The sequence below is a fragment of the Danio aesculapii genome, chromosome 15 (assembly GCF_903798145.1).
Source record: "Danio aesculapii chromosome 15, fDanAes4.1, whole genome shotgun sequence".
Taxonomy (NCBI): Eukaryota; Metazoa; Chordata; class Actinopteri; order Cypriniformes; family Danionidae; genus Danio; species Danio aesculapii.
Window position 1 is genome coordinate 39,739,756 of NC_079449.1, and position 27,836 is coordinate 39,767,591.

General features: G+C 35.0%; 1 protein-coding gene across 3 annotated transcripts in view; it reads left to right on the forward strand.

The window, feature by feature from the left end:
* The window catches only part of tnfrsf19 (tumor necrosis factor receptor superfamily, member 19), a 66,841-nt gene that overhangs the window by 33,241 nt on the left and 5,764 nt on the right, over positions 1-27,836 (forward strand). For 2 of the 3 annotated variants that reach the window (XM_056474528.1, XM_056474529.1), the window contains exons 5-9: positions 3,034-3,119; positions 20,183-20,344; positions 22,649-22,771; positions 24,700-24,805; positions 25,017-25,249. In XM_056474528.1, the coding sequence (XP_056330503.1) occupies positions 3,034-3,119; positions 20,183-20,344; positions 22,649-22,771; positions 24,700-24,805; positions 25,017-25,249 (710 nt within the window). The remainder of the gene's footprint in view (positions 1-3,033; positions 3,120-20,182; positions 20,345-22,648; positions 22,772-24,699; positions 24,806-25,016; positions 25,250-27,836) is intronic. The other variant, XM_056474530.1, reaches the window with a different exon arrangement.

Here is a 27,836-nt window from a genome sequence, read left to right on the forward strand (position 1 = left end):
TCATGGTGGAGTTTCATGAGAGCCACCCTGAGTTCCCAGCGCCTAGAGGCAGAGGGAGACCACCACGGCGTCGGAGGTGTCGGCCCTCAGGAGCGGGCCCTGGGGAGGGGGGTACTGTCATGGATTGGTCAGGCTCTCACGACCCCCACTCACGAAGATCACCATCACCTGACTTCTAATGAGCACACAGCTGCATCACATTCACGAGCACCAGATAAAAGCACAGCACTCCAGTCGCTCATTGTCCGGGCTCGTCTCGACGAAAGCGGACAACTGAGCGACCACTCAGCGTAGTCATCCTCAGCTAAAACAAACGATTTACTTACCTGTTCTCTTTGTATTCCTCCTAGTCTTCCTGGTCCTCCCGAATCGTCCTGTCTTCCAGTCCTTCCAAGTCTGTGTCATCCTCTGTCAGCTGTATCTGGTGTGTGCTGTCCATCCTCGTGTATTCCTGTTACCCAGCCACGGAGGAAAAGACCCCAACATCATTCCTGATCCTCCTGGCTATCCTTCATGTGCTCCTTGTTGTCATTCAATAAACACCCTAACGTTTCCTTACCTCTGTCTCCTGTCCGCTTCATAACACTGGTCTGATGTGCCACCTGGCTTTAGAAACCCGTTCTCAAAGGCTTACTTTTAGTCATTATTTGGGTAGCACATATATTCTGAATTCAAATGAGCCATTTTAATCTAGATTAACTCCAAGATTACAGTGAGATTAAACTAGAGTAAAAAAATGTATCTATGCCCACCTATAATATTATGTCAAGGTGAATATTTGTCATAGCCATAATGTATACTAATGTAACATTTTAACTATGTTCACACTGTGAGGCTTAGTGCACAAATCAGATTTTTTTCGCAGATCAAAATTTTTTTTGGTATAACTGTTCACACTGTTGTTATAAATGTGGCCAATATTAAATTTCCAGTGTGAACAGATCATGGTTCTAAACTGACCTGCATGCTCAAAAGTACAAGTACACACTGCACACAATGTATATGCTGTATGAAGTGATTAAAGAATGTTGTTAGAATATGCTTACTATGATTATAATATGAATGTTGCAGTTTTCACAGACAACCGCTGTTTTTTATTAACTGTAAATGGTTGTTTTGCTGGTTCTAATGTGTATTTTATTTATATATATATATATATATATATATATATATATATATATATATATATATATATATATATATATATATATATATATATATATATATATATATATATATATATATATATATTTTTTTTTTTTTTTTTGTGATCAAAAACACTGATAATTCAACATTTATGACAAGTGCGGTGCATGTCTCTCTGACCAGCGGTATGTAGTGAACTCATCAAGCGTTAATGAGCAGCCGCAGACTGAACTGTGAAGGCAGGTTGAAAATTATATTGTTTGCAGAGTCTGATAACCTAGTCTACTGTTAATTTGTTTTAACAACATGGGCTGTATCCAGTCAAAACTCAAAGTGAAACTGTAAATGTTGGGTACCAGCATATTGAAGGATTTTGTTCCTAACAATGAAAAAAGTAAAAAAAAAAAAAAAAAACTTTAACCTGTCCTGTTGCAAGACTTGTCAAGCAGTTTTTCTTTCATATTTGATTTTGTTAATGTATTAATTATTTAAGAGAAAAATAGCTATTATATAAATTTTTTTACTGATGATTTATGTTTGGTTAACAAGCTCCAGTTGTCAATATTCAAAATGAACAACCTTCAATTTTTGGTAAAGTATTTGCCCTGTGTGCTATCCTGCTTTGCTGCTGAGGAGTAGAGGATATTTGCAGCACAAACCAGTACAGAATAATGACGGTTGTCCATCAAAGATTATGTAAAAGTTACCTGAATTCCTACATGACCGTTCACACTGCAGTCAGACTGCAAAACATCAGATCTGTATCAGGTTTAATACCACATATGAAAGTGGCACAAATCCGAATTGAAAACATCAGATTCCATGAAGCTTGGGCTGTTCACACTGTCATGAGGAAAAGAGATCTGAGTCACATCAGATTTGGGCCACATTTGTCTGCAGTGTGAACGCAGCCGTTATTTCTAGGGCTGCACAATATAGTTTCAGCATCAATATTGCAATGTGATCACTCCCAATAGTCACATCGCAGGATCTGCAATGTCGAGTCTAGATTGTAATTCATTGTTTGCCTGTGTTTTTGAGGCCTATATCAGGATTTTTAATAGCATTTAGGCATTGTAACCTTAATAAGGATTAATTTTATTGAACTATTTGTATAACCAAGACTATGCAGTAATATTTTACATTTGATTATTTAATTGCTGTACCTGAATACTGTTAAAACAATAAAACACGGTTTATTTCATTTGTATGTTTTCTTTATTGTGTTTATCTATGCTTCTAGCTTATTTATCATGTTTTATGCAGAAGCACCTACAGAATAATCTTAATCAATCAACTAAAACGATCAATTCTTTACAAATAGAATTATCGAAGTCATCTGGTGAAATGGCATTAATATCACAAATATATATTGCAGAATTAACAAAATATTGCAATGTTCGATTTTTCCTATATTGTGCAGTCCTGATTATTACACAACTGTCTGGAATGCTTGCTTCTGATTGGTCAATCACGACATTACAAAGGTTGTGTAAGGGATAACATACATTCAGGAGGACATTTTCTTGAAATTACATTGAAAAGTCAGATTAAAAAGTCACTTTTGATCAATTGTATGCACATTCAGTGTTCTTTTGTTCAATAATGGGGGTGTGTGGAAGTATAAATTAATGAATCAATTTAATTCATTTGATTCAAAGTTTTAATTTGATTGACTCCAAATTTAAAGGGACCATTCACCCAAAAATGAAAATTCTGTCATCATTTATTCCACATGTATGAGTTTCGTTTTTCTGTTGAACACAAAATAAGATATTTTGAAGGCATTGACTTTCATGTCATTTAATCTTCTTAATAGATTAACGAGTGAATTAATAAGTGAAATGGTTATGAGCAGTATTAACACATAAAAAATCACTCTTTCAGGTTTTACAGAAAGACAAAGTTGCGTGGATTTCAGGATATGGAGTGTATCCCGTGTGGAGATCCACCACCACCATATGAAACTCACTGTAAGCACTTTTATTTATTACTTGTTTTTTTTTTTTTTATTCCTGAGGTTTAAAGATCAGGAGAACAAATCTCATTATAATTTAATCAGATTTCCTGTATATATTAATGTTAAAGTCTTTAATTTTTTTCTGTTTTTATTTTGGTAAAGTATTAGTAATTTAGTTTTTGTTTTGTTTTGTTTTTAATAGTGAGTTTTTTGTTTGTTTGTTTAATAAGAAAACATTTTTTGTAGTTCTTCAGAGAACACCTGAACCCCACATGAATAATACCAAAACAACCTAATACCACCTATAAAAGCACTAAATTCCTCAATTGTAAGCTGCTTTGGACAAAAGTGTCTGCTAAATGACTAAATGTGAATGTAATTTAGATCTTCTAATTGAACTAGAACTTTGTTAGATAATATACACTCGCCGGCCACTTTATTAGGTATAAATGTCCAACTGCTTATTAATGCCAATTTCTAATGAGCCAATCACAACTCAATGCATTTAGGCATGTAGACATGGTCAAGATGATCTGCTGCTGTTCAAAGCAAGCATCAGAATGAGAAAGAAAGGTGATTTAAGTGACTTTGAACATGGCATGGATGTTGGTGCCAGACGGACTGGTCTGAGTATTTCTGAAACTGCTGATCTACTGAGATTTTCACGCACAACCATCTCTAGAGTTTACAGAGAATGGTGCAAAAAAGAGAAAATATCCAGTCTGCAGCAGTTCTGTGGGCGCAAATGCCTTGTTGTTGCCAGAGGTCTGAGGAGAATGGCCAGACTGGTTCGAGCTGATAGAAAGGCAACACAGTAACTCAAATAACCACTCGTTACAACCAAGGTATGCAGAAGAGCATCTCTGAATGCACAACACGTCCAACCTTGGGGCGGATGGGCTACAGCAGCAGAAGACCACACCGGGTGCCACTCCTGTCAGCTAAGAACAGGAAACTGAGGCTACAATTCACACAGGCTCACCAAAATTGGACAACAGAAGATTGTAGAAATGTTGCATGGTCTGATGAATCTTGATTTCTGCTGCGACATTCGGTTGGTAGGGTCAGAATTTGGTGTCAACAACATGAAAGCATGGATCCATCCTGCCTTGTATTAACAGTTCAGGCTGGTGGTGTTGGTGTAATGGTATGGGGAATATTTTCTTGCCACACTTTGGGCCCATTAGTACCAATTGAGCATCATTTCAACGCCACAGCACAATCGCCTCGCAGCAAGAAGGTTGCTGTTTCAAGCCTCGGTTGGGTCAGTTGGCATTTCTGTGTGGAGTTCTCCCCGTGTTCGGGTGGGTTTCCTCTGGGTGCTCCAGTTCCCCCCACAGTCCAAAGACATGCGGTACAGGTGAATTGGAAAAGCTAAATTGGCCATATTGTATGTATGTGAATAAGAGTGTATAGGTGTTTCCCAGTGATGGGTTGCAACTGGAAGGGCATCCACTGCATAAAATATATGCTGGATCAGTAGGCAGTTCATTCCACCAGATTAATAAAGGGAAAGGAAAATAAATGAAATGAAGGATACAGTTTTAGTCAAAAAGCTTTAGCCTCTCGTGACATTTAAATTCTTTCAAAAATATTTCCCAAGTGCTGTTTAATGGAGAGAATATTTTTAAACATCATAGTTTTATTTACTAATTTCTAATAACTTTAAACTTTAATGGCTTAACTAGGTTAATAAGGCAAGTTTGGTTAATTGGGCAAGACTGGACAGCAATTGTTTGTTCTGTAGACCAGTGTTTCCCAACCCTGTTCCTGGAGGCACACCAACAGTACATATTTTGGATGTTTCCCTTATCTGACCCATTCGTGTAAGGTTTTGGGGTCTTTTCTAATGTTCTGCTGAGTTGATTCAGGTGTGTTTGATTAGGGAGAGGTTGAAAATGTGTACTGTTGGTGTGCCTTCAGGAACAGGGTTGGGAAACACTGCTGTAGACAATGTATAAATTCACCTTAAAATTGTTTTAAAAAAAACTTAAACTGTATTTATTCAAACCAAACTAAAGGAAATGATCAAAATAATATTATTTGAAATACTGTAAAAGATTCATTGCTCTGTTACAAATCACTTGGGAAATAATTTAAAAAACATTCACAGGAGGGCTAATACTTTGCCATATGCTCTGTATATGAACCTATTCTCTATTTTAATCTAAATTAATTAATATTAATCTCTAATTTGGTATTAATCTTTCACCTAATTGCTTCCAAAGGACATACACAGAAAGAACTCACAACTTTTTTTCTCAAATGTTCTTTTGAAGGAAATCATCCATTTCTGTTTCTTTACAGCGACACTGCCAAATTTATTGAATAAATTTTTGGTTTATTATTTACTTCAATGTTGTTTCCAATATAATAAGCTTTTAATGTCCCATGATTATCTTTCCCAAAACCATTAAAGCACCCATAAAGCTTCAAAAACAGTCCAAAACTGATTCCAATGAGTTGTGCACTTTTATATTCAAGCTTTATATCGAAATACCCAGTTTGAGTACGTGACTTTGTTTCAGGCATTTATGGCGTCAGTTTACAATGTTCACGTTCAGTTATGACCGATCAAAAGACACAATCAGGCCCGTGATGACAGGTTATTTTGGGGTAATCCTTTAAAAGGGGCCGTCACACAAACAGTTGCTTTAATAATAATCTGTGCGATGACTAGTCGCTCGGCGCTGGTGATTCACACAGCTATGTTTTACAGTGCCTTTTTACAAGTCAGAACACAAGCTTGGTTCGTTGGAGGCTCTCAGTGGCATGGTAAACACAAAGCGCAGTATTGTTCTCCATTTCTCTGTGCTGCTAATTGGGCTGGTTTTACGGGAGAGACTCATCAAGAGCTCATGCTGCTGAAAATGAAGTGTGGCGGCCAGAGTTTCAGATGCCCACAGCTGCTTCATTGTGTGGCTTTTGAGTTTTGAGAAGCTGTGCATGGAGGTTTTAAGTCATTTCAGCATCTGAGCTCTGTGTGGAATCTGAAATCTGGCTTATTATGCTGTTTTTAGATTTGAATATTTTTAGGAGAATTGTCAAGTGTCATCTGTGGTTTTTAGCTTCAAGAGGAGTCAGATTTTAGCATTTAGTTTTTATAGTTAACATATATAAATATATTTATGAATGTATATGATTTATTTATTTATTTGTTTCTTTGTTTGTTTCTTTTTCTTATAACATTTGTCTCTGCCAGAAAAAAGTACTAAAATAAAAATAAAAATAAATAAATAAATGAACGAAATAAAATAAATAAAATATTGATTGATTGATCATATAGAATAGCTTTTGAAGGCTTAAAATAAAATAAAGAATTAGAGAATAAATAGAGTAAAAATATACTTTATTTGTTTGTTTGTCATAGAGAATTTATTTTAAGAACTACCAGAAATATATCAAATTAAATAATAAAATAAAATAAATAATTTAAGAAGACTCATTCATTCATTCATTCATTCACTTATTCATTACCTGGTCACAGAGAATTTATTTTAGTAACAAATAAAATTAAAAAATAATAATGTAACAGAATTCAGGAATGCAAAAAATATTTATTTATTTAGTTATTTGAGTCATATACATTTATTTTTGAGTCCTTGAAAAAAATAAAGAAAGGATATTTCTTTATTCATTTATTTATCAATGTATTTATTTATTTATTTATTTATTTAAAGTAATATACATTTATTTATGAGTAATTGGAAAAATAAGAGAAAGAATATGTATTTATTTAAATATTTGTTTGTTTGTTTATTTTTTTATTTATCTATGTATCTATTTATTTATTTATGAGTCATAGAAATTTATTTTTGAATCATTGAAAAAAAATTAAGTATATTTCTTTATTTATTCATCTTCGTATCTATTAATTTATTTATGAGTCATTGGAAAAAATAATAGAAATAATATTTATTTATTTGTTTATTTATGAGTCAAAAAATTATTTACGAGTCATTGAAAAAATAAAGAAAGAATATTAATGAACGAATGAATGAATGAATAAATAAATGAATGAATTAATAAATTAATTAATTTATGAGTCATATACATTTTTTATGAGTCATTGGAAAAAAAGGAAAGAATATTTATTTATTAATAACTCATCGAAAAAAATTGAGAAAGAATATTTATTTATTTATTTATGATTCACACATTTTTATGAGTCATTGGAAAAAAAAAATAATTTATTTGTTTATTTATTAATCTATATTTATTTATGACTCAAATTTATCATAGAAAGAATAGAAAAAGGAAAAAAAATATTTGTTTGTTTATTTATTTTTTTTATTTATAGATAGAATTTCTTTTAGGAATTGCCAGACAAATAAAATAAAATAAAGTAATTTAACAAAGAATTCCAGAATACAAAAAAGTACCTATTTATACATTTTCATCAGATATAGAAATTTCTTTTAAGTGCTGCCAAAAATACATACAATAATATTAAATAAAATACAGAATTTAACAATGCAGTGATGAAGAAAATACTTTTTTATACTGAAAATGTTATTATTTCTTTGTTGCTATACTTAGTATTTTTTAATAAATAGGATCAAATACATTTAAAACAAAAAAAAAATAAAATAAAATAATGATGATGATGAAGATGATGATGATAATGCCAACTTTGTCAAATTGAAAGTGAACCATTGAGAATAATAGTGAATTCCACACACAGCAAATCTCAGAATGCTAAATAATTGACATTAAAATATGGGCTGTCTTTTGTTAGAAAAATATAAACAAGTTGCAGGCGACAGAATAAGACATTTTGCATCCAATTATCAATTAATGTTCAGTAACACTCCAGAATAATGGTCCGTTAGGTTTACTAACATTAACTAAGTTTAAATAAGCTTGCCAAGCATTTATTAATCATAGCTCAACATGGCTCAACCATAGCTCAACATGATTAGATTTAGAAATCTACTCTTCATTAAAAAAGTATATGGACATTATTGAATGCATTATCATTGTTAACATTAGTTAATGCACAGTGAGTTAACATGAACTAACGTTATTTAACTCTAATAACATTAACTAATGTTAAGCAAGATTAATAAATCTCATAATACATATATATAATATAATATAATATAATAAGTGTTTGTTCATGTTATTAAATACACCAACTAACATGATCTAATGGACCATTATTTTAAAGTGTTACCACATGATCTGTTCTTAAATCTAAGATATAAGTTTAGAGTTCCAGTACAGCATATATTCCCAGCACATCAGACATGCTCCTGTTTAAAATGCACAGAGAAGCAGATTTTCTTCAGCACTGTCAGTGATGCAGGATCTCCTCTGCCATTATCTGACACTGGCTGCTGAAAACTCAAAGGCTTGATGCTTTTAATGGCTTCAAGTGGGCCTGGGGCAAACATGCAGCTGCGCCAGCAAACCTGCCTTCGGAAACGACCATAAATCCAGAAACACCCGGCTCTCCTTGGCCCATCCCGAGAGCCAGAGGAAGAAGAAAACACAGCATTTATGGGTTCCTCTCGCTTGCTTTAATGTGTTTCATCTGCTGCTGTCTTTTCTTGTCACGGGATAGCTCTAAATATTTGGCAAAGGCCCTCACAGCTGTCCCATCTAAGCATCTGAACTGATGCGAAGCCAATTTTCTGCTGGCTCTGAAAAGGGTGATAGTAATATAACCTGGCATTTGTGCTTTTGAGAATGCCTCTGTTTTAAAGAGGACATCCCAACCTAGAAAACATGAAAAAGGGCAACCCGATAGCTTTGTTTTCGTGATCATTTCCCTGCAGGTAACTGAAATAAGGTGGATTTTCCAACGCTATTTCATGGCAGTTTGTAACTTTTTGATTTTTTTTGATTTACATACTAATTTGTAATCTTTTTTTTTACAGTTTAGTACAATTTGCTCAGTCCCCAATGACGGTTGGGTTTAGGGGTGAGGTTTGGTGCCACGTCTCCTTTTAAAAACCGAATATTTTCATAATTGTATGAATTTCAACAAATTATCCACTAAATGTTAATGTGTACGTTTTAGTGCCGTCATTTCTGTTTACTTGCTAATAGCAGCTTGAAATTTAAATTTACATTATATTTAGAAACTTACAATTAAGGAGACATTCAGTGGTTCAAGAAGAAGAAGCAATACACATGAGTGCAAATTTTTCTATAATTCTACGATTCGTCCTATCACACCTCCGGAAAATCTGATAATCTTTAAAACCGCTAGGATAATCAGGACATTACCTAGGATTGTCGGAAGCAGAGACATCAGATCAAAATCAGCAAAAGTCCAGCAGTAGGTCAGTATTATTATCCTCCTTAAGAAGATTAGAAAAAAAAATGTTATTCGAAAGTAGTTATTCAAACTTTTATGTTTATAAATGTTTTTGAAATCTACTCTTATTTAAAAATAGGGGGGAAATGGTAACTCAAATTTCACAGCAGGGCTAATAATTTAGCCTTCAACTGTTTGGCTTAGGTGTCTAATATGAGAAACATGCTAATTTCAGACTTAAATCAGCTGTGATTATTGCACATTGTGTGTGAAAAGTTATTGTGTGTGACATGAGAGTTATGTCGAATAATTTAGTTCAGTCACTAAATATGAGCTATTTTGGTTAGGCTCCTCACACCATGTCCTAACTACAAACAACACGACAGTATTACAGCGACAAGCAATTTGGCTGTCTGCACCAAACATCAAACATGACGCGACACAACAGAAACATTTAAATACTTTAGTCATTGATTTAAATACCAACCGCTGCACTCTCAACAAAATGATAAGAGTTATAATCGAATGAATACATAGTAAGCCAAGTTAACACTACTAAAAGTAGGCTTAGATAGTACTGTTGGTTTGCACTGAGTCACTGACGTCTGTCATTTTCAAGATTAGGAGGAAACAATCAGCTGCATCTGTATTGAAATAAATGTCACATAAAATGGTGTTCATATTGATGGTCAAGTCATATTGGTTGGATTTAACACTGAATAAAGCACATAATCAGTACCTGAGGTGATAATTGTCATATTAGATTTTGCTGTTGCTTTGCCACGACATCACTAAGATGTCTAAAATAGAAATAGTGTCTAAAATTGAAATTTTGTACACTCAAAATATGACTGTTTGTTCAAACTACTTATTTAAAATGAGCTGAAACAACACAATTATCAAGTGTTTTTTGGGACAACTTGATCGTTTTATGTTCAATTCACATACATTTGTAAATTACACTTACATCTTATGTCTTTTCATTTGGTGCGCAAAAGAAATTCAACTTTAACATGCAGCACTGCTCATTACTGTCAGTTCCGAAGCAGTGGACCAATCAGAAGAACTTGGAAGTAGGACAATTGTTGCGTATACCCTCATGCTTTTTAAAAAAAAAAATTGAAGATGACACAATCCTGCGATTTTAGACACAAAGATGCTTTCTGTGCTAATGAGCTCGTATTCTGTAGACCGCAAGGACGTTCAATAGGTTATAGACAGCAGAGCTACGTATCACCCAACCAGCATATAAGCCCCGACCTTGGCAGCTAATGAAGTGAATAATGTCCGCTCTTATATGAAGCGTTTAATCAGCAAGCCAGCAGGAATCTCAGGATCTGGATGAACACAATCGTCCACACAGTTGTTTGGGCTCAAGGTCATGTGTTCGAGTGTGGCATTCGCTAAAGTCAACAGGCGCTCATATCAAAGAGAGCAGTCTATTGGCTCACAGACTGATAGCATCAGCAGGTGAGATCTTTTCAAGGGCCGCTCTTTGTCTGTGTTTGCTGCAGCTGTGGGCCGCTGATAACATGGGAAACGCTTTGCTTTTGGGGGGGAGGCGAAGGGAAGGAGGACGGCACACAGCTGGGCCAGATTTACTGGCACTGAGACACGATGGTGCAGATGGGGAAACTAGTCAATATATAAAAGATTTCTGGTTCTTTACGTGGTTCTGCTGATTCTTCACACACTCTGTCTGTCTATCTTCTGTGTGTTTACACGGACACTCGTCTCGAGAGAGAATCTGTAGGGAGAAGAGAAGGGAAATGGGATCAGGAAAGGGTGAAGGTTGGACTCGTCCCCAAGGAGTTGCATTTGTTCACAAAACAATAGTATCTTCTTCCAAAATTTGTGTTCCCTAAAAGCTTTCTTACGGAAACTGTTGCTTTGCTCGTAAAACATTTGCGTTTTCTCGTACAAACAACTGCATTGCTCAAAGTTTAGTTTCACATTAAACATTTGTTTTCTCTCACAAAACTGCTGCATTCTCACACACAAAAATGCAACAAATGTGCATTCTCCCTACATTTAACATTTTATTTCCCCAGAAAAAAAAAACATCTTGAATTATTTTATTTTTTTATTTTTTATTTTTTGGACAAAATTTAAGGGATTCTGAAGTAAATCTTTGTGATTGCTTACAAAACATTTCTCTTTTCTCTCAAGACTATTGCTTTCTCCAAAAATATTCTGTTGGCTCACAAAACACCTTTTATGATAATGGAATTGACCAAAAACTGAAACATTTATGTTCTTGAGCAAAACTATTTGCGTTACCTTACAAAGCTTACACTGAAAAAAAATATTCAAAGATGATTCCTTGGATTTACTCAATTTTGTGGTTGTAAACAATTTATTTGGGCTGAATTTAAACAAATTAAGTTAAACATTTCTCAATTTAATTTGTTTGTTTAAATTCAACACAAATAAATTGTTTGCAATAGTTTTGCATGCAACACTTTTTTCAGTGTAGCATTTTCCCACAAAATGTGTTCTTTCTATCATAACCGTGGCATTCTTCCCTTCAAAAAAATTTTTTTCTTATAAAACATTTGCATTCTCTCGTAAAACAATTGCATTCCCCAATAAAGTTTACAATTTCACTTAAAACATTTGTTTTCTCTTGCAAACAACAACAAATGTGCATTCTCCCTATTTTGTTTCCCCAGATAAACGATAAGATAATGTTATGATAACATTATTAATTTTTTGTCTTTAACAAAAAAATTGTGTTCTCACAATACTATTGCTTTCCCCCAAAATATTCTGTTGGCTTTCAAAACATACATCTTTTATGATAATGGAATTGGCAAAAACTAAAACATTTACTGTTTGCGTTACCATAAAACTTTTAAGCATTTGCTCACAACCTTTTTATGCTATCATGCAAAACGTTTTGTTCAAAACAATTGCATTGCCAAATAAATGTAACATTTGAACACAAAATGTTTGTGTTTTCAATTATTCTTACCAAAAATACTTTGCCATTAGCTCACAAAACATTTGTTTTCTTGCTAAATTGTTGTGTATCGTTACCCCAAACTTTACATTTGCACACAAAACATTTCTGTTCTATATATTTTTTTCCAAAAAACCTTATAATAATGTACAATACAATAATGTACACAATGTGTTCTTTAACAATATAGTGATTCTTAGAGAAACATTGTTTACAAAACATTGTGCTCTCTTGAAAAACTATACCCTAATTGTTTTTCTCACAAAACAATGCATTCCCCAATAAATCTAAAATTTATTACAGTTATTTAGTTTCCCCCAAAAACATGATAATGTTACAATAATGTTAAGAACTGAACTGAAACATTTGACGCTTGACCTTATGTTATTTCAGCGGTTTTTCTGGAACACAAAATCTGTTTATTGTCCTTCACACAGGTATGCACGTCTATTGTTGCATCTCAGTAGTTTGTAGTTGTTCAACCCATCATTTTCTTTTTGGATCTCAAATCAAACTTTTATAAACAGCATGTTTTAAACGGTAAAAATGTGTTCAGTATAAATGAATCTATCAGTATTACATCGGTCATGCTTTTCGCATACACTAACTGACAAAAGCCTTGTCGCATATCCAAGGTTTAGGAACAACAAATAATAACTTGACTTCTAGTTGATCATTTGGTATCAGAAGTAACCAAAATGAAAGGCAAACATCTCTAGATTATGCTTGTTTTACCAAAATAAAATATGATCATGTCTTGATTTTTAATTATTAAATTAGGACATTAAGGTCTGACTTTGCTTAGACAAAAGTCTTGTCACTTAACAGAAATAATGTACAGTATAGAATATGAAGTCATGGTGCAGTGGAAAAAGGATTAATATTGTGTATGTTTTCCATGAGCTTGGACAACTGCCTCTATACATCTCTGCAGTGACTCAAATAACTTATTAATAAAGTCATCTGGAATGGCAAAGAGTGTTCTTGCAGGACTTCCAGTTCATCAAGATTCTTTAAATTCATCCTCAATGCCTCCTCCTTCATCTTACCCCAGACATGCTCAATAATGTTCATGTCTGGTGACTGGGCTGGCCAATCCTGGAGCACCTTGACCTTCTTTGCTTTCAGGAACTTTGATGTGGAGGCTGAAGTATGAGAAGGAGCGCTATCCTGCTGAAGAATGTTCCCTCTTCTGTGGTTCGTAATGTAATGGGCAGCACAAATGTCTTGATACCTCAGGCTGTTGATGTTGCCATCCACTTTGCAGATCTCTCGCACGCCCCCATACTGAATGTAATCCCAAACCATGATTTTTCCTTCACCAAACTGATTTCTGTGAGAATCTTGGGTCTATGCAGGTTCGAATGGGTCTTCTGCAGTATTTGTGATGATTGGGATGCAGCTCAACAGATGATCCATCAGAAAAATCTACCTTCTGCCACTTTTCCAAATGATCAACTAGAAGTCGAGTTATTATTTGTTGCTCTTACAGCTGGAATCAACAACAACAACCTTTCATCCTTTCACTTGTCATCATTTGTGTCGCTTCACTGCAATTCAAAAATCTCCTAGAGCCTCATGGGATAGATGCACACTCCATAATACATACTGCTCCCTCGGTTTTGTTAACTACTATGTAAGTGGGCAAATTCAGACACACAAAAAAATTAATTCGGTAGACTCTTTAGACTACTCGCAACCACTCACAAAGCCTAACAATCACTCTTTTGTATCTACGCACCTTGACAAAGCTCCACATTGTCTAAATATGCTGATGGATAAACGCTGTACATGTTTAAGTCGGAGATTAGTAACTGTAGGCCTAAATGATGAGCCCTACACCTAGAGTTTTGATTAGGTCTTCAAATGGATTGCACAAAAGCACACATCTCTGACAAAGAAACTTTTTTATAGGGCTCAACTGATGTTGACATTGTCTCACAAAGAGCACTTGTATCTGTGAAGGCCAAGCCCATGTTTACTTAATGATTAATTTACCAGAGCGAAAATAAAGAAAGCTCATGTTCGTCCGATGAAAGGATGTTAAACAAATATATGGTTCATATTTAACTTCATTACAGCAACATAATGCGTCGACATAAAGAAGTCCACAAGCTTTAGCTCAATGTGTTGCAGCCTTTGCTCCGAAATCTGACCATGTGAGACTTCCAGTAAGCATGTCTGTGCTGTTACTGTATACATTTTGATGTATTGGGAATTTACTCGTTGAGCAAATAACAACAGAAAGGTTTTGCGTGAAGACTTTGAAGTCTGTGGAAAACATTGACTTAATATAATGGAGTTTTCCAGCTTTCCAAGCTAGTCTGGATTTGCTAGTTTTAGTTCTGGCTATTCGGATTCTTCCTGCAAACAAGTCTTAAGGTGGGCAACAGTACGGGTCTTTGTTGTCACATTTTGCGCTTCAAAATGCACCACACATTCTCTATTATAGACAGGTCAGGACTGCAGGTCACTCAAGTACCTGTATCCCCTTCCTCTGCAGTTAGGACTTTATAATGTGTGCAGAATGTTGTTTTGCATTGTGTTGTTGAAATATGCATGGGTGTCCCTGGAAAACAAGTCAGCATATTGTGCTCCAAAATCTCGATGTACTTTTCAGCATTAATGGTGCCATCACAGAAGTGCAAGTTACTTTTAGCAAGGGCACTGACACAACCCAATACAATGACAGACCCTGGCTTTAGGCTAGAGCAGTCTGGATTCTTTTCTTCTTTAGTCTGGAGCACACAGTGTCCATTTTTACATGTTTACACTGTGTGATGGTCCATCCCAGATGTCTCCGAGCCCAGAGGAGTCGATAGCGCTTCTGGACACTGTTAACATAGGGCTTCCTTTTGGCACAGTACAGTTTTAACTGACATTTGTGGATGTAACTGTATTGTAGTACTTGACAAAGGTTGCCAAAGTAGTCCTGAGCCCATGTTGTTGAAATGTTGTTAACATTAATGCAATCTCTTGGTAACTTGTAATTACATTGTTTTGGTTAGTCATTTGTGCTAATTTGTACATTTTCGCACAATCTGCTACAGCCTTGTTGTGGTTATGTTTATGGCTGTGGTTAGGGATGAATTTCATGCATGTTTTTTTTTCTAACAATCAAACAATCTTTAACAAAAACTGGCTGTAAATTAGTTACAAATGCTTAATTGCTTCATGTCCAATCCACTTAAATTTGTAAAAATGGATTTGTGTTGAGACAGTTTGCATACACTAAAAATAAGTTGGCTGATTGTTCAAATTTATTGAATTTTATTTTTCATTTATTTATTAATTTACTTATTTAAAATGAGCTGAAACAGCTGGCCAATTTAATTGTTTTATGTTCAATCCACTTAAATTTGTAAAAGCCAATAAGCTAACTTAATTCCTTCATGTTGTTCCAACACAAATTGATTGTGTGGAACACAGCATTTTTTTACAGTGTAGGCACCTATTGTATCCATTCTTCTTCTTTGTCTTCCTCTTCTTCTTTCTCTTGCTCTTCTTTGTCCTCCTCCGCTCTGGGAGTCTATGAAAGCCCTATGAACCGTTTGCAGCATTTGCACAAACTTTGGCACACTGATAGAGGACAGTCTAATCTTCGACCAAAGCAAATTTGGACTCTCTAACTCAAACTCTCTAGCGCCACTATTAGTCCACTATTAGTTTACTTATGTTTATTTTTAGAACTTTTAAACCGAAACCTATTTGATAGAACTCATCTTATGCTGTTTGTCTATTTTTTATTTTTACCAAAATTGAATCACATAATCTGCAGACCATGCTGACCAAAAGTTACGGAATTCAAGTTGATTAGACCAACTGTTTTCGATTAACCTGCAAAAAATTTTAACATAAAAATGCACTTGAGGCAATAATCTCCGTAATGCATTGATGTTTTCACACCAACAATTAAATTCTATCAATAGAAATCATACAAATTTTATCAAATGACTTTTGAATAGTTTTGTCTGTTGTCATGAGACTGGTCTTGTTAGATACCTTGGATCATGGTGAAAACATATATATATATATATATATATATATATATATATATATATATATATATATATATATATATATATATATATATATATATATATATATATATATATATATATATATATATATATATATATTAATTATTCCCCAATTGACTTTCTGTCCACCATCTTGAATTAGTTTGAAAATCTGTTGCTTTGAACTCTCAGTAGATCGTTAGTCCAATTTGCACTAAATGTGCCTCAGGCCATGCTGCCCAAAAGTTGTAGAATTTTCCATTTACTCTGCAGCTTCTTGCCGTGCTTGTTTATCATGTGGCCGCTGGACTGCTTGGCCCTGATAATTGCTGCTTGCAGCTATATTTTGTCTTTGTTCTGATCCAAAAAACAAAAAGTTCTAAAATCAAGAAGCTTTTTCCTGACGAACAAACAATATACTCGTTTTAAGAAATAATATGTCAAAATTGAATACGTTTTTCCTTAAAACAAGCAAAATAAACTTGTTTTTTATTTTCACATAAGATTATTTTGCTAACTCCGTTGGCAGATTACTTGGAAAAACTAACTTAATTTTGGCATATTATTACTAATAACAAGACAATTATTTTTTCCGGGTCTAGAAAATGCTTCTTGAGTGAAGAATTTTTAGATATTTGAACTACAAACAAGACAAAAACATTGAACATTGCATTTTTGCAGTGTAAATAGAGTTTTATTTACTTACAGTTGAAGTCAGAATCATTAGCCCCCCTTTGAATTTTTTTTTTTCTTTTTTAAATATTTTCCAAATGGTGTTTAACAGAGCAAGGAAATTTTCACAGTATGTCTGATAATATTTTTTCTTCGGGAGAAAGTCTTATTTGTTTTATTTCGGCTAGAATAAAAGCAAATTTAAATTTTTTGTTGTAAGCCGTTTTAAGTATTTAAGTACTATTTTTTTTCCCGATGGTCTGCAGAACAAACCATCATTTTACAATAACTTGCCTAATTACCCTAACCTGCCTAGTTAACCTAATTAACCTAGTTAAGCCTTTAAATGTCACTTTAAGCCGTATAGACGCATCTTGAAAAATATCTAGTAACATATTATTTACTGTCATCATGGCAAAGATAAAATAAATCAGTTATTAGAAAAGAGTTATTAAAATTATTATGATTAGAAATGTGTTGAAAAAAATCTTCTCTCCATTAAACAGAAATTGGGGGCTAATAATCCTGACTTCAACTGTGTTTATTAATCCGGAACTGAAATTACACTTTGTTCACGTTGTGAATCAATTCTCCATTGTGCTTCGCATTAAGCACTTTATAATGCATTGTGCAACCTTTAATGGATTTACCTAGCAAAATAAATATTTATGTGAACATACACCGTCTACAACTCACCGAGGAGCTGCTTTTCCAGTCCTAAGTGACGGATACATCGATGTACACACCAGATAACACGATAACCCCAATTATCTCGACGACTTAATAGCCGGTGTCAGAAGAACACTGGCTGTAAAAGCCCTTCTCCAGGCTAGATCAGTCACCCGATAGTCTCTCAGATGCCTGTTGTCTTGAGGGAAGGGAAGGGAAGACTCTCCAGACGGTGACATCAGAGATGGTGTGGTGCCTTCAGAGCGGGGCAGCTGTTTTCTCAGGCTCTTTACACATTCCCTGAGCCCACTTCAAAACATGTAGCGCGCCCCTTCATCTGACGACTAATAATGGGATCGCTAGACTGGCAAGTGAAGGCCCGACTGGCCTGGGGTGAAGGGGTGAAAAATTATCGGCAGGCTGGGAATGTGCCCTTCACCTCCGGGACATTTTCGGCTATTTAAACAGCGTTTTCTTTGGAGCCGATTCCCAACCGCAACCACAGCCAGAGGAGATTTGTCACATACACACAAGTTGAGTCTTTTGGCTTTGGCAGGTTAAGTGAAAGATGAGATAGAGAGGGTCACATGGTTTTAAAATGGAAAGTGTAGAAGTTCCGTTTTAGTTGCTTTAGTTTTTTGTTTGGATTGTTTTTTTTTTACATCGTATCTATTTGTGATTTAACTTGAAAATAGTAGAAAGTAAAACAAATATTGTTGCTTTGGTAGCTTACTGAAATAATGTTAATATTTAAATAAATAAGTTCTAATAATTGTAGTTTTTACTGTTGTGACATTTGACTTCCATATTGTAGAGTTAGCCTACCTTCTTCTATTATCATTTAGTCATTGTGTAATCTTTATTCAAACCTGTCCTTTTTTTTTTCAACAGAACTAGATTTCTGACAATGTTGTCAATTCATGGAAATGAGGTCTGAAAAATCAAATCTATAATTTGTTATAGTTGTACATTTGGAGCGTCACATGCCTTTTTTCTTTAAAAAGTATTACAAAAGGTATTGAATTGACTTTATTTATTTTGTACTGTTCTCTGAAGTGGTTTACAGTATATATGAGCAATATCACACGAGTAGCAGTGCTGTATATCAGCACTGGTGGGAGGCGTGCCTTGGCTTGAGGCCACAGGCCGAGTGCTTTAGTGTCCCACCAGTCATATACAACCACATCGCACTGCTATGAGTGTGATATTGTGTTTATAAAACAGTTTGACAGCATAAACGTGTATATAAAAAAGAAAATCAAACACAGAGAGTCTCAAAAATGCTTTTGTATGAGGAACTACTTTCTTCCGCTATTCATTCACATCTGCAGCTAACATCAAAACTGCAGAAACTAGTACTAATTCATCAACGTCACTTTAAAGCTAGTGTTTGAATGATTCTCTAGCGTAATATCTAAAGTGAGGACAAAACAGGTGATTTGGCTGTCATTTTAAGATTATAAGGCTGAACAGCTTCAGTTTGACAGCCTCAGCCACAATATTCTTGTACTCATCGGAATGTTCTGAAACCGACAGATTTTAGCACTTTTTATAGCCTTTCTTACACTAAAAAGCCCCATTAATGAACAGTTTTCATAATTTGTGGTGTACATGGGTTTGTTTATGGTTGTGAATTGCATTATGGGAGCTTGATCTTTGCTCTGTCGACTTTTGATGTTGAAAATTCAACTCTACAGTTCAACAAAGTGACTTTTATTGACATTGTTGTAGCTTGAATAATAGAATGTATAAGAAATAATATCTAGAGAAGTAAGTTTGTGAAATAACAGTTTATTACCAGATTTTTGTACCGTAAAGCCCTCAAAAATAAAGAGATGGTTAAAATAAAGAGATGGACCACAAAATATGGAAAACTGCTAACTTACAGACATTTTACAGTGCATGACCCTATACAAGTGCAATTCCAGAATTGTTTTAATGGGATGACACAGGTGGGACCAAGAAATAGTCACAGGGGGGTCTGGGAAAAAGTAATTATTTTAAATATACATTTGTATTTATATTTAGGAATATTGATTAAAAGCAAAATCATTCAAATGCGACAGTGTTCTTGGATGCTGCAAAGGAAATAACAAAAACATGTCTTTATCTATCTTTTCTATCTTATTAAGTGTATCTTTGAACCAAGCCTGACCCTTTTAGCATAAACTCTGACTACTTTTCTTACTTAAAGTCTAAAAAGCAAGCAAAATAACCTTGTTTTTGCTGTGAAATAAGATTGTTGTGCTTACTCCATTGGCAGACTATTTTGGGTTTAAGAAGAAAACTCCCTTAATTTTGACAGATTATTTCTGAAATCAAGACAATAGTTTTACTTGTCTATAAAATGCTTCTTGGTTTAAGAAATATTTGATATTTGAACTAGTAGCAAGACAAAAACTCCAAGTATTTAATCTGTAAGTGCATTTTTTACAGTGAGAGTCAATCTGTAACGTACCGGTCTCTTCCTCTCTTTGCATGTGTTTCAGGTATGGGCCGGGTGAATCTGGTGCCTCTGCCGTCCACAGTGAGCAGTCCTCGAGACATGGCTCTGGCCGCTGTGATCTGCAGTGCTCTGGCCACTGTCCTCCTGGCGCTCTTCATCCTCTGTGTGATCTACTGTAAGAGACAGCTGCTGGAGAAGAAACCAGGTGAAACACAGCAGACACATCCACTGATCGAGGACACATTCACACTGAGAACCAGAACTGTAATGTTAGCTAAACTACACAAGCAGTTTTGTCTTCTGCTACTTCAAAGGTGCTGTATGTAAGTTTTTGACTCTTCTAAAGCATAGAAATACCATAATATGTTTGCAGATATTTAGGAAATATGACAAGTGAACAATCTTGTTTATCTGAAAAATAATGCTAAAGTCAGTTATTCTGCCTTAAAAATGTGAGTTACGTGCCAGAACGTCTGTCTTTGTTTTGGTTCTTTTAACCAGTCCACTGCCAGTTTAGCCAATTAAATTTCAGCACCCCAGATTGCCTTGGGGTAAAACAGTGTATTTTAGTCAGGATGGCTCTCAAAATATGCATCAGTGACCGAAATGCGACTTCTGGTGGACAGCCTTTAAAATGAGACACGAATTCAGAGCTCCACATGAGGTCATTAATTAGCAATTTATTAATATAAATATTACGAGCGTAAACATTAAGTGAGCAGGTTACATTGTAATTCCGTGTCCTAACAACACACTTAGTGAGAAGATAAGCAATTTGGCTGTTTGCACCAAAAGCAACATGACAGAAAATTAAATACAACCATTCAGAAGCACAAAATAGTGCACTTACTGCACTCCAACAAAATGGTAAGGTTTACAGTCTAATTAATACACATTAAACCTCTTTAACATTAATAAATGTAGTGGAGCAGTCAGAGGAGGAGTCGAGTGAAAACGTGTTTCAAACAAGACGTGCAATACCGAGTTCAACCACCTGGTGTCAAACCTACATACCGCACCTTTAAATATTCCGTTATTCCTATAAAAATCTGTTGAAACACTACAAGAATTTGCTTTCATGCTGGATCAGCTGAATACATTATTGAAGTAATAAGCTCCTAAAACAATTATAATTATCAAAAAATATCTATTGTTTAAAAGAATGTTTTAAATGGAAAGTTCACTAATATAATATCACTGTAAAACGTTTCACATTGGTTAAACTTACAAACTCAAGTTCCCCAGCTGCCTTGAAAATGTGAGTCAGCTCACCTTTGAGAGATTCTTAGTTTCAACTTAAGTGAGTTTTAAATATATTGTGAAACTCAACATCTTAAGTTGAAACAAAGAATATCTCGTAAGTTGAGTTGACTCACATTTACACCAATGTGAAATGTTTTACAGTGAATGCATTAGTTATAATATATTTAAAGTGCATATATTAATCATTTTTTACAATAGTGCAATACATCATTTGTATATCAAAAATGTTACTCTTGCTGCTATTTCAAGTAGCTGAATTCAAATATTTAAACAATACACCCCCCTCCCCCCAAAAAATTATAAAATAGGTAATAAAAGTATAATATGGATTATATAAACAAATCTAAACTCAAAAACTTACCTTTGCTGCTCGTTTAAACTACTTACTCAAAATGAGTTGAAACGGGACAGCTTAACTGTTTTCTTTTTACGAATTTAAGTAGATTAAAGATTAAACATTTAAGTTAACTTAATCGATTTGTGGACAACATGAAGGAATTGTATGGAACCCAGCATGTTTTACAGGGTATGGTATTTATACTACATTGTAAGAAATTCTAAACAAAAAACAAATAACTCACACAATCTACAGAGTGGGCCATTTATATGGATACACCTTAATAAAATGGGAATGGTTGGTGATATTAACGTCCTGTTTGTGGCACATTAGTATATGTGAGGGGGCTCATGAAAAAATAAAGTTACTTTAAAACCAAGCACACCGTTGTTTTTCTTGTGAAATAAGTTTAATGTGTCGCATGACCCTCTTCCTATTGAAAAAACAAAAGTTGGATCCAAGATGGCAACTTCAAAAATGGCCACCATGGTCACCACCCATCTTGAAAAGTTTGCCCCTCACATATACTAATGTGCCACAAACAGGACGTTAATATCACCAACCATTCCCATTTTATTAAGGTGTATCCATATAAATGGCCCACCCTGTATTTTTGTTAAGACAGCATCATGGAATCAAGTTAACTTAATATTTTTTACAAACTTCTGTTTCAGCTCATTTAAAATAAGTAACAAACAGCATACATCATTTTTATGAGTGTATACCTTGAATAACATGACAAAAATGCTATATTCATATTAATAATGATATCTCATGTTACTCGAGCTGTATTTATTTAGTAATTGATATTTAAATAGCTCATATTAAGTAGTGAATATTAGTATGCTAAGTTGTATTATTAAACGTTCTCCTGACATCAGTGTGATGTTTCTGTTTCTGTTGTGTCAGTGTCGATGAGGGCTCATGAGGGCCCGTTCCTGGGCTCGGAGTTGTCCTGTTTGGACCGGAGAGTGCTGGAGTTTTCCCAGCGGCCCTGCTGTCACTGCACTCATGGATCAGGACAGACAAGCGGTGAGCTATTTGTTTTTGATGTTTACGAGGATGTTGTATTCTATACTGACATGGGGATGATCAAGGTGTACTCCATTACGGTGGTTTACATGTCTGCTGTCCAAAACATTTAAAAATCATACTTAACGGGATCTTTTAACATTCAAAATAGGGTCATTTGACCCTGGTTTCCTGTGAGTGGTAGGAGTAGGGTAAAATCATATAATCAGTGAATTTTACTGGTGGTCAGTAGTTAGCAAGAAGGTCGCTGGTTCGAGTCCCGGGGGGGCCACTGAAACAAGTGCTCCGGTTTCCCCCGCAGTCTAAAGACATGCACTATAGGTGAATTGAATAAACAAAACTGGCCGTAGTGTATGCGTGTGAATGAGTGTTTATGGATGTTTCCCAGTACTGGGTTGCAGCTGAAAGGTCGCTGTGTACAACATATGCTGGATAAGTTGGTGGTTCATTCCGCTGTGGCGACCCCTAATGAATAAAGGGATTAAACTGAAGGAAAATGAATGAATTTTACTGTATAAAATACTCTTGGCCTGTGGAGAGTGCTTGTGAACCACATATACAAGTATGTGTGTGTGGAGTGTGCTTGTTTGACTATCCTTATGAGCACTGGTTTGAGATTTGGGCCATCAGAAGGTACACAAAGAGAGTAAAGTTAGGACATTTTTGTCCGTTACTCAATTTCTGGTAAGATTGGGTTTTAAGGTCAAGGTTGGCCTTGGGTTTAGTGTAGGGCGCTCAGTTGTGGTTGTTTGGGTAAGAGGCTACTGATTATATTGGGTCAGAGAATGTTCTCAGAAAGATTGTGTGTGGTAGTGTGTGTGTGTGTGTGTGTGTGTGTGTGTGTGTGTGTGTGTGTGTGTGTGTGTGTGTGTGTGTAAAAAATGGGGTAGTACGGTGGCTCAGTGGTTAGCACTGTCACCTTCGAGTTCCAGCTGGGCCAGTTGGCAGTTTTTGTGGAGTTTGCATGTTCTCCCTGTGTTCACATAGGTTTCCTCCGGGTGCTCTGGTTTCCCCCACAGTCCAAGAAATTGCACTATAAGTGAATTGAATAAACTAAATTGGCCATAGTGTATTTGTGGGAATGAGTGTGTACGGGTGTTTCCTAGTACTGGGTTGCAGCTGGAAGGGCATCCGCTGTGTAAAACATATGCTGGATAAATTGGCGGTTCATTCTGCTAATTTTTGACCTTATGGGGACATTTTTTGATTACCATTGTGAAAAGGTATAGTTGGGGTAGGGGGTGCAGAATATACAGTCTGTACAGTATAAACATCATTTCAATATGAAGACCCCATAAAACATGAAAGCTAGAGCTGTGTGCATGTGTGTGTGTTTGCTCTCTAGTTACCGATCGAGTCCAAACACGTCAAACAGAGATCATCTGTCAGATGAGCATTTATTAATCACATGCGCGCACACACACAATTGTACAGCAATCTTTAAGGGGTTTTCCCATCGACGTAATGATTTTTCTACTATATAGACTGGCTATCCTCTACTATAACCCTCACAGAAAACACTGTGGAGCTTAACATTTAAAAAATACTTTATTCTGTGTGATTTATGAGCGGTTTAAAAAAAAATGTCCCCACAAGGTCAAGATGTATTGGTATTGCTACACTAGTGTAGATGTTTGAGCAATACACTTCATTGTATGATACACATAGACATCACCTTTTTGAAAAGAACAATATAGTTTAACTATGTATATAAACTGTCTACCCTATACACAACACCAGAACGTTTCTAATTTTGACTGTAATGTAATAATGTTTTTTTTAAAGCTGATTTAGATCAATACTTATTGTGAAAAGTGCTATACAAATGAGCTTGAATTGAAATATTTTGTGGGCATTTGGTCCAGACAATGCAAGAAATACAGTGAGCGTATCAGACTGATGTGTGGTTTGTTTGTATGTCTTTGCAGGTGGTGTTCAGCTGGTGTCGTCTGTGTGTTGTGAGGACGTCTGGAATCAAAACAGAAGACGAGATGCTCCAGCTTTTCACTCACACTGCAGCATCACTGACAATGGGTCAGTCCCTCACACACACTCACAATGTCTAACTATTTATGTTAAACATTAATTACGATGCATCAATCAGTACGATCACTGTCATTTTAAATAGATAAATAATACCTAAACATAAAATTATGCCTGAAGACGTTTAAAATGGTAACCTAATATCAATAATGTGTATTAATGTTGTGCACTGGAGACTTACGGTTCTTGTGGTTGTGTCCAGCAGGCTGACGAACGAGTCGGTGGGCAGTCAGACTGATGTGGCCTGTGCTCCTGATGAAGTCTGGCCGCTCGTTCAGTCTAGAAGAATCACAGACAGTCTCCAGCCCAATATGAGGAGCTCCTCATGTGAAGAGGATGAGGAGGAGGATCTGCAGATCTCAGATCAGCGAACTCCCGAAGAGCCTGAGGATGCCTCACACAGACCACTAATACAGCAGACCACTGACACTGAAGGTCAGCAAACATCAGAGCTCTGTATTTATTGATAACGGTTATTAACCGGGATTTAGCGGAGTGTGTTTTTGTGCTGCTGTCTTATATACAGGCTTGGGAGGGTTACTTTAAAATGTACTATTTCCATAAAGTTACAAATTACTTAATTAAAAAAGTATTTAGTAACTTAATCTGTGCACTGAAGTATAAAAGTAATGTAATCTGATTACTTTTGGATTCCTTTAAGCCTCACATATAAATAAGGTCAAGTAAGAAGACATTATTATTAATGCCATATACTGTAGTAGTAAACAATGTAGCTAAACGCTCTGCTAATATGAAGACAATTATAAAACCGAAATGTTTTTTCAAACGGAAAATAAACACAATTTCATTTGTATTGTCGTTCTAAAGCAAATCAAATAAAAACAGAAATATCTCTTTAACAGGACAATGAATAGTGGTGTATTTTCAATGAGCAGCAGTGACAACTGAAGGAATTTCAATATAATCATCGAGCAGCAATTTATATATCGTTATTTTAATGTCAATATACTTTTTATTTAGTTTTAAAAAAATTCACAGTTGTAATCTTGATAGTGTTCCCTCTTGTAATTGTAATCAGCGGTTATAACTTTCAGATACTGTTACACATATTCCATAATAATACTCGTATAATACTAAACAAGCCAGTAGGTGGCAACAAAACTCATGTCTTAATGATCGAGTCACTAAATCATCAATTCAAATGATCCGTTCAAATGGCTGATTCATTTCTAAACAAAGCAAGTGACTTTCTGAATGGGTTATTCTGGAAATGATTCTGCTCACACATTGACATGACAGCGACATTAAATTACAATGGCGTTATAGTAGATGATAAATGCCACACACCACTACTTATAATCAAGTAGAAGAGTTTTTAGAAAACGTTTGTGTTGTTATAAAGATAACATCTGTGGATCAATAATCCTGTCAGATCCACCTGAATTAAAATGTGTTCGTTCGATCAAATTAAAATATAAAGCAGCTTTATTTAATAATTATAATTATACTATTATTACTAATATTATTATTAAATATGCTTTATTCAATTGATGAAAAGATAAATGATAACAATTGGCACAATAATAATATTATTAATACTACTACTAATAAAAATAATGATGATAATAATAGGCGACGCAGTAGGTAGTGTAGGTAGGCATTTTCAAATGCACTAATACATTAAAACTATAATTGTATTTTCCAATATTACTTTCTACCTGATATTGTAGACCTAATCATTTCAGCCTTGGCAAACAGATATTATCCTTTTGCTGGAGGTTGAGAAGTAATCTGTTAAGCATTTTGAAATTGCTTTATTATATCTGAATGATAGTAATGAAATAATTATTATTGTTTGTTTGTTATAGCAGAAATGAACATTACCCACAATCAATACATGCTGTGTTAAGTATTGATCATGATACCTAACATGCAAATGTTTAACTGAATCTTTAGGGGGGGTGGGGGTAAGTTTTATAGCCTACAAACACACAGGATCACTTCGGTAAAACAATCACAAATTTGAAAATGAAAATAAACACCATGGAAAGGGCTTCCATTTTGTCAAATTCACCCTGCTTTCAGATTAATTGTCCAACATGTTTAGAGCAATGTCACGGTGTCTAAAAAAAGACCATTGTATTGGCCTACTGTATGATGCAAATAAAACGAAACAACGTCATTTGTTTCAGAAAATTAATAAGCAGTGTCTCAACGTCCATATGAAAGCGCCCCCACACCCTGATACTCATGACTAGAATAGCATGTCGTTTTTTTTTAGTTTTTTTTTTTAAGTGAGGTGTAAATTGCCGTCATGTATGAATGAATGGCAATTTTGCACTTTTACACATAATAATCCATGATCACATTACACAAAATCTACAATCAATATTTTTTGAGACCCCCCAAAATTTCACAAATCATGTTTTCAGGGGAGCCCATGCCTTATTTAGGGCAGTGTTTCCCAACCCTTTTCCTGGAGGCACACCAACAGTACATATTTTGGATGTCTCCCTTACCTGACTAATTAACTTCAGGTTTTGGAGTCTCTTCTTATGTTCTAATTAGGTGATTCAGGTGTGTTTGATTAGGGAGACATTAAAAATGTGTACTGTTGGTGTGCCTTCAGGAACACGGTTGGGAAACACTGATTTAGGGGATCCAAGCTCCCCTGTAGTTCACACCCTGGTTACTGGGAATAATAATTATTATACATTGGTCCATCTATCATCAGTTTGCCAGAGAAGTAGAACAATATTATCACAGTCAACATTTCACTCGAGAATTCACACTGAATTAAAGCGGAGATGTTGAAACAATCAACTTTTTGTGTTTGTTTCTGAGAGCCAAAGCAAATGAGCAACTGACAAACTGTGGATGCATGAAAAGCTGAGGTGGTGTGTGTAAACATGTCATCACAGGAAACAAAAGCCTTATGCTGAAAAGGCCGACATGAAAGGATCGAATTATTCAATTTCCTTTGAAACACATAAAAGAGCCTTCTGACAGTCAAACAATGCGCTGGTGTCGAACACGTGAAGTCATGCCTTCCTTACACTGC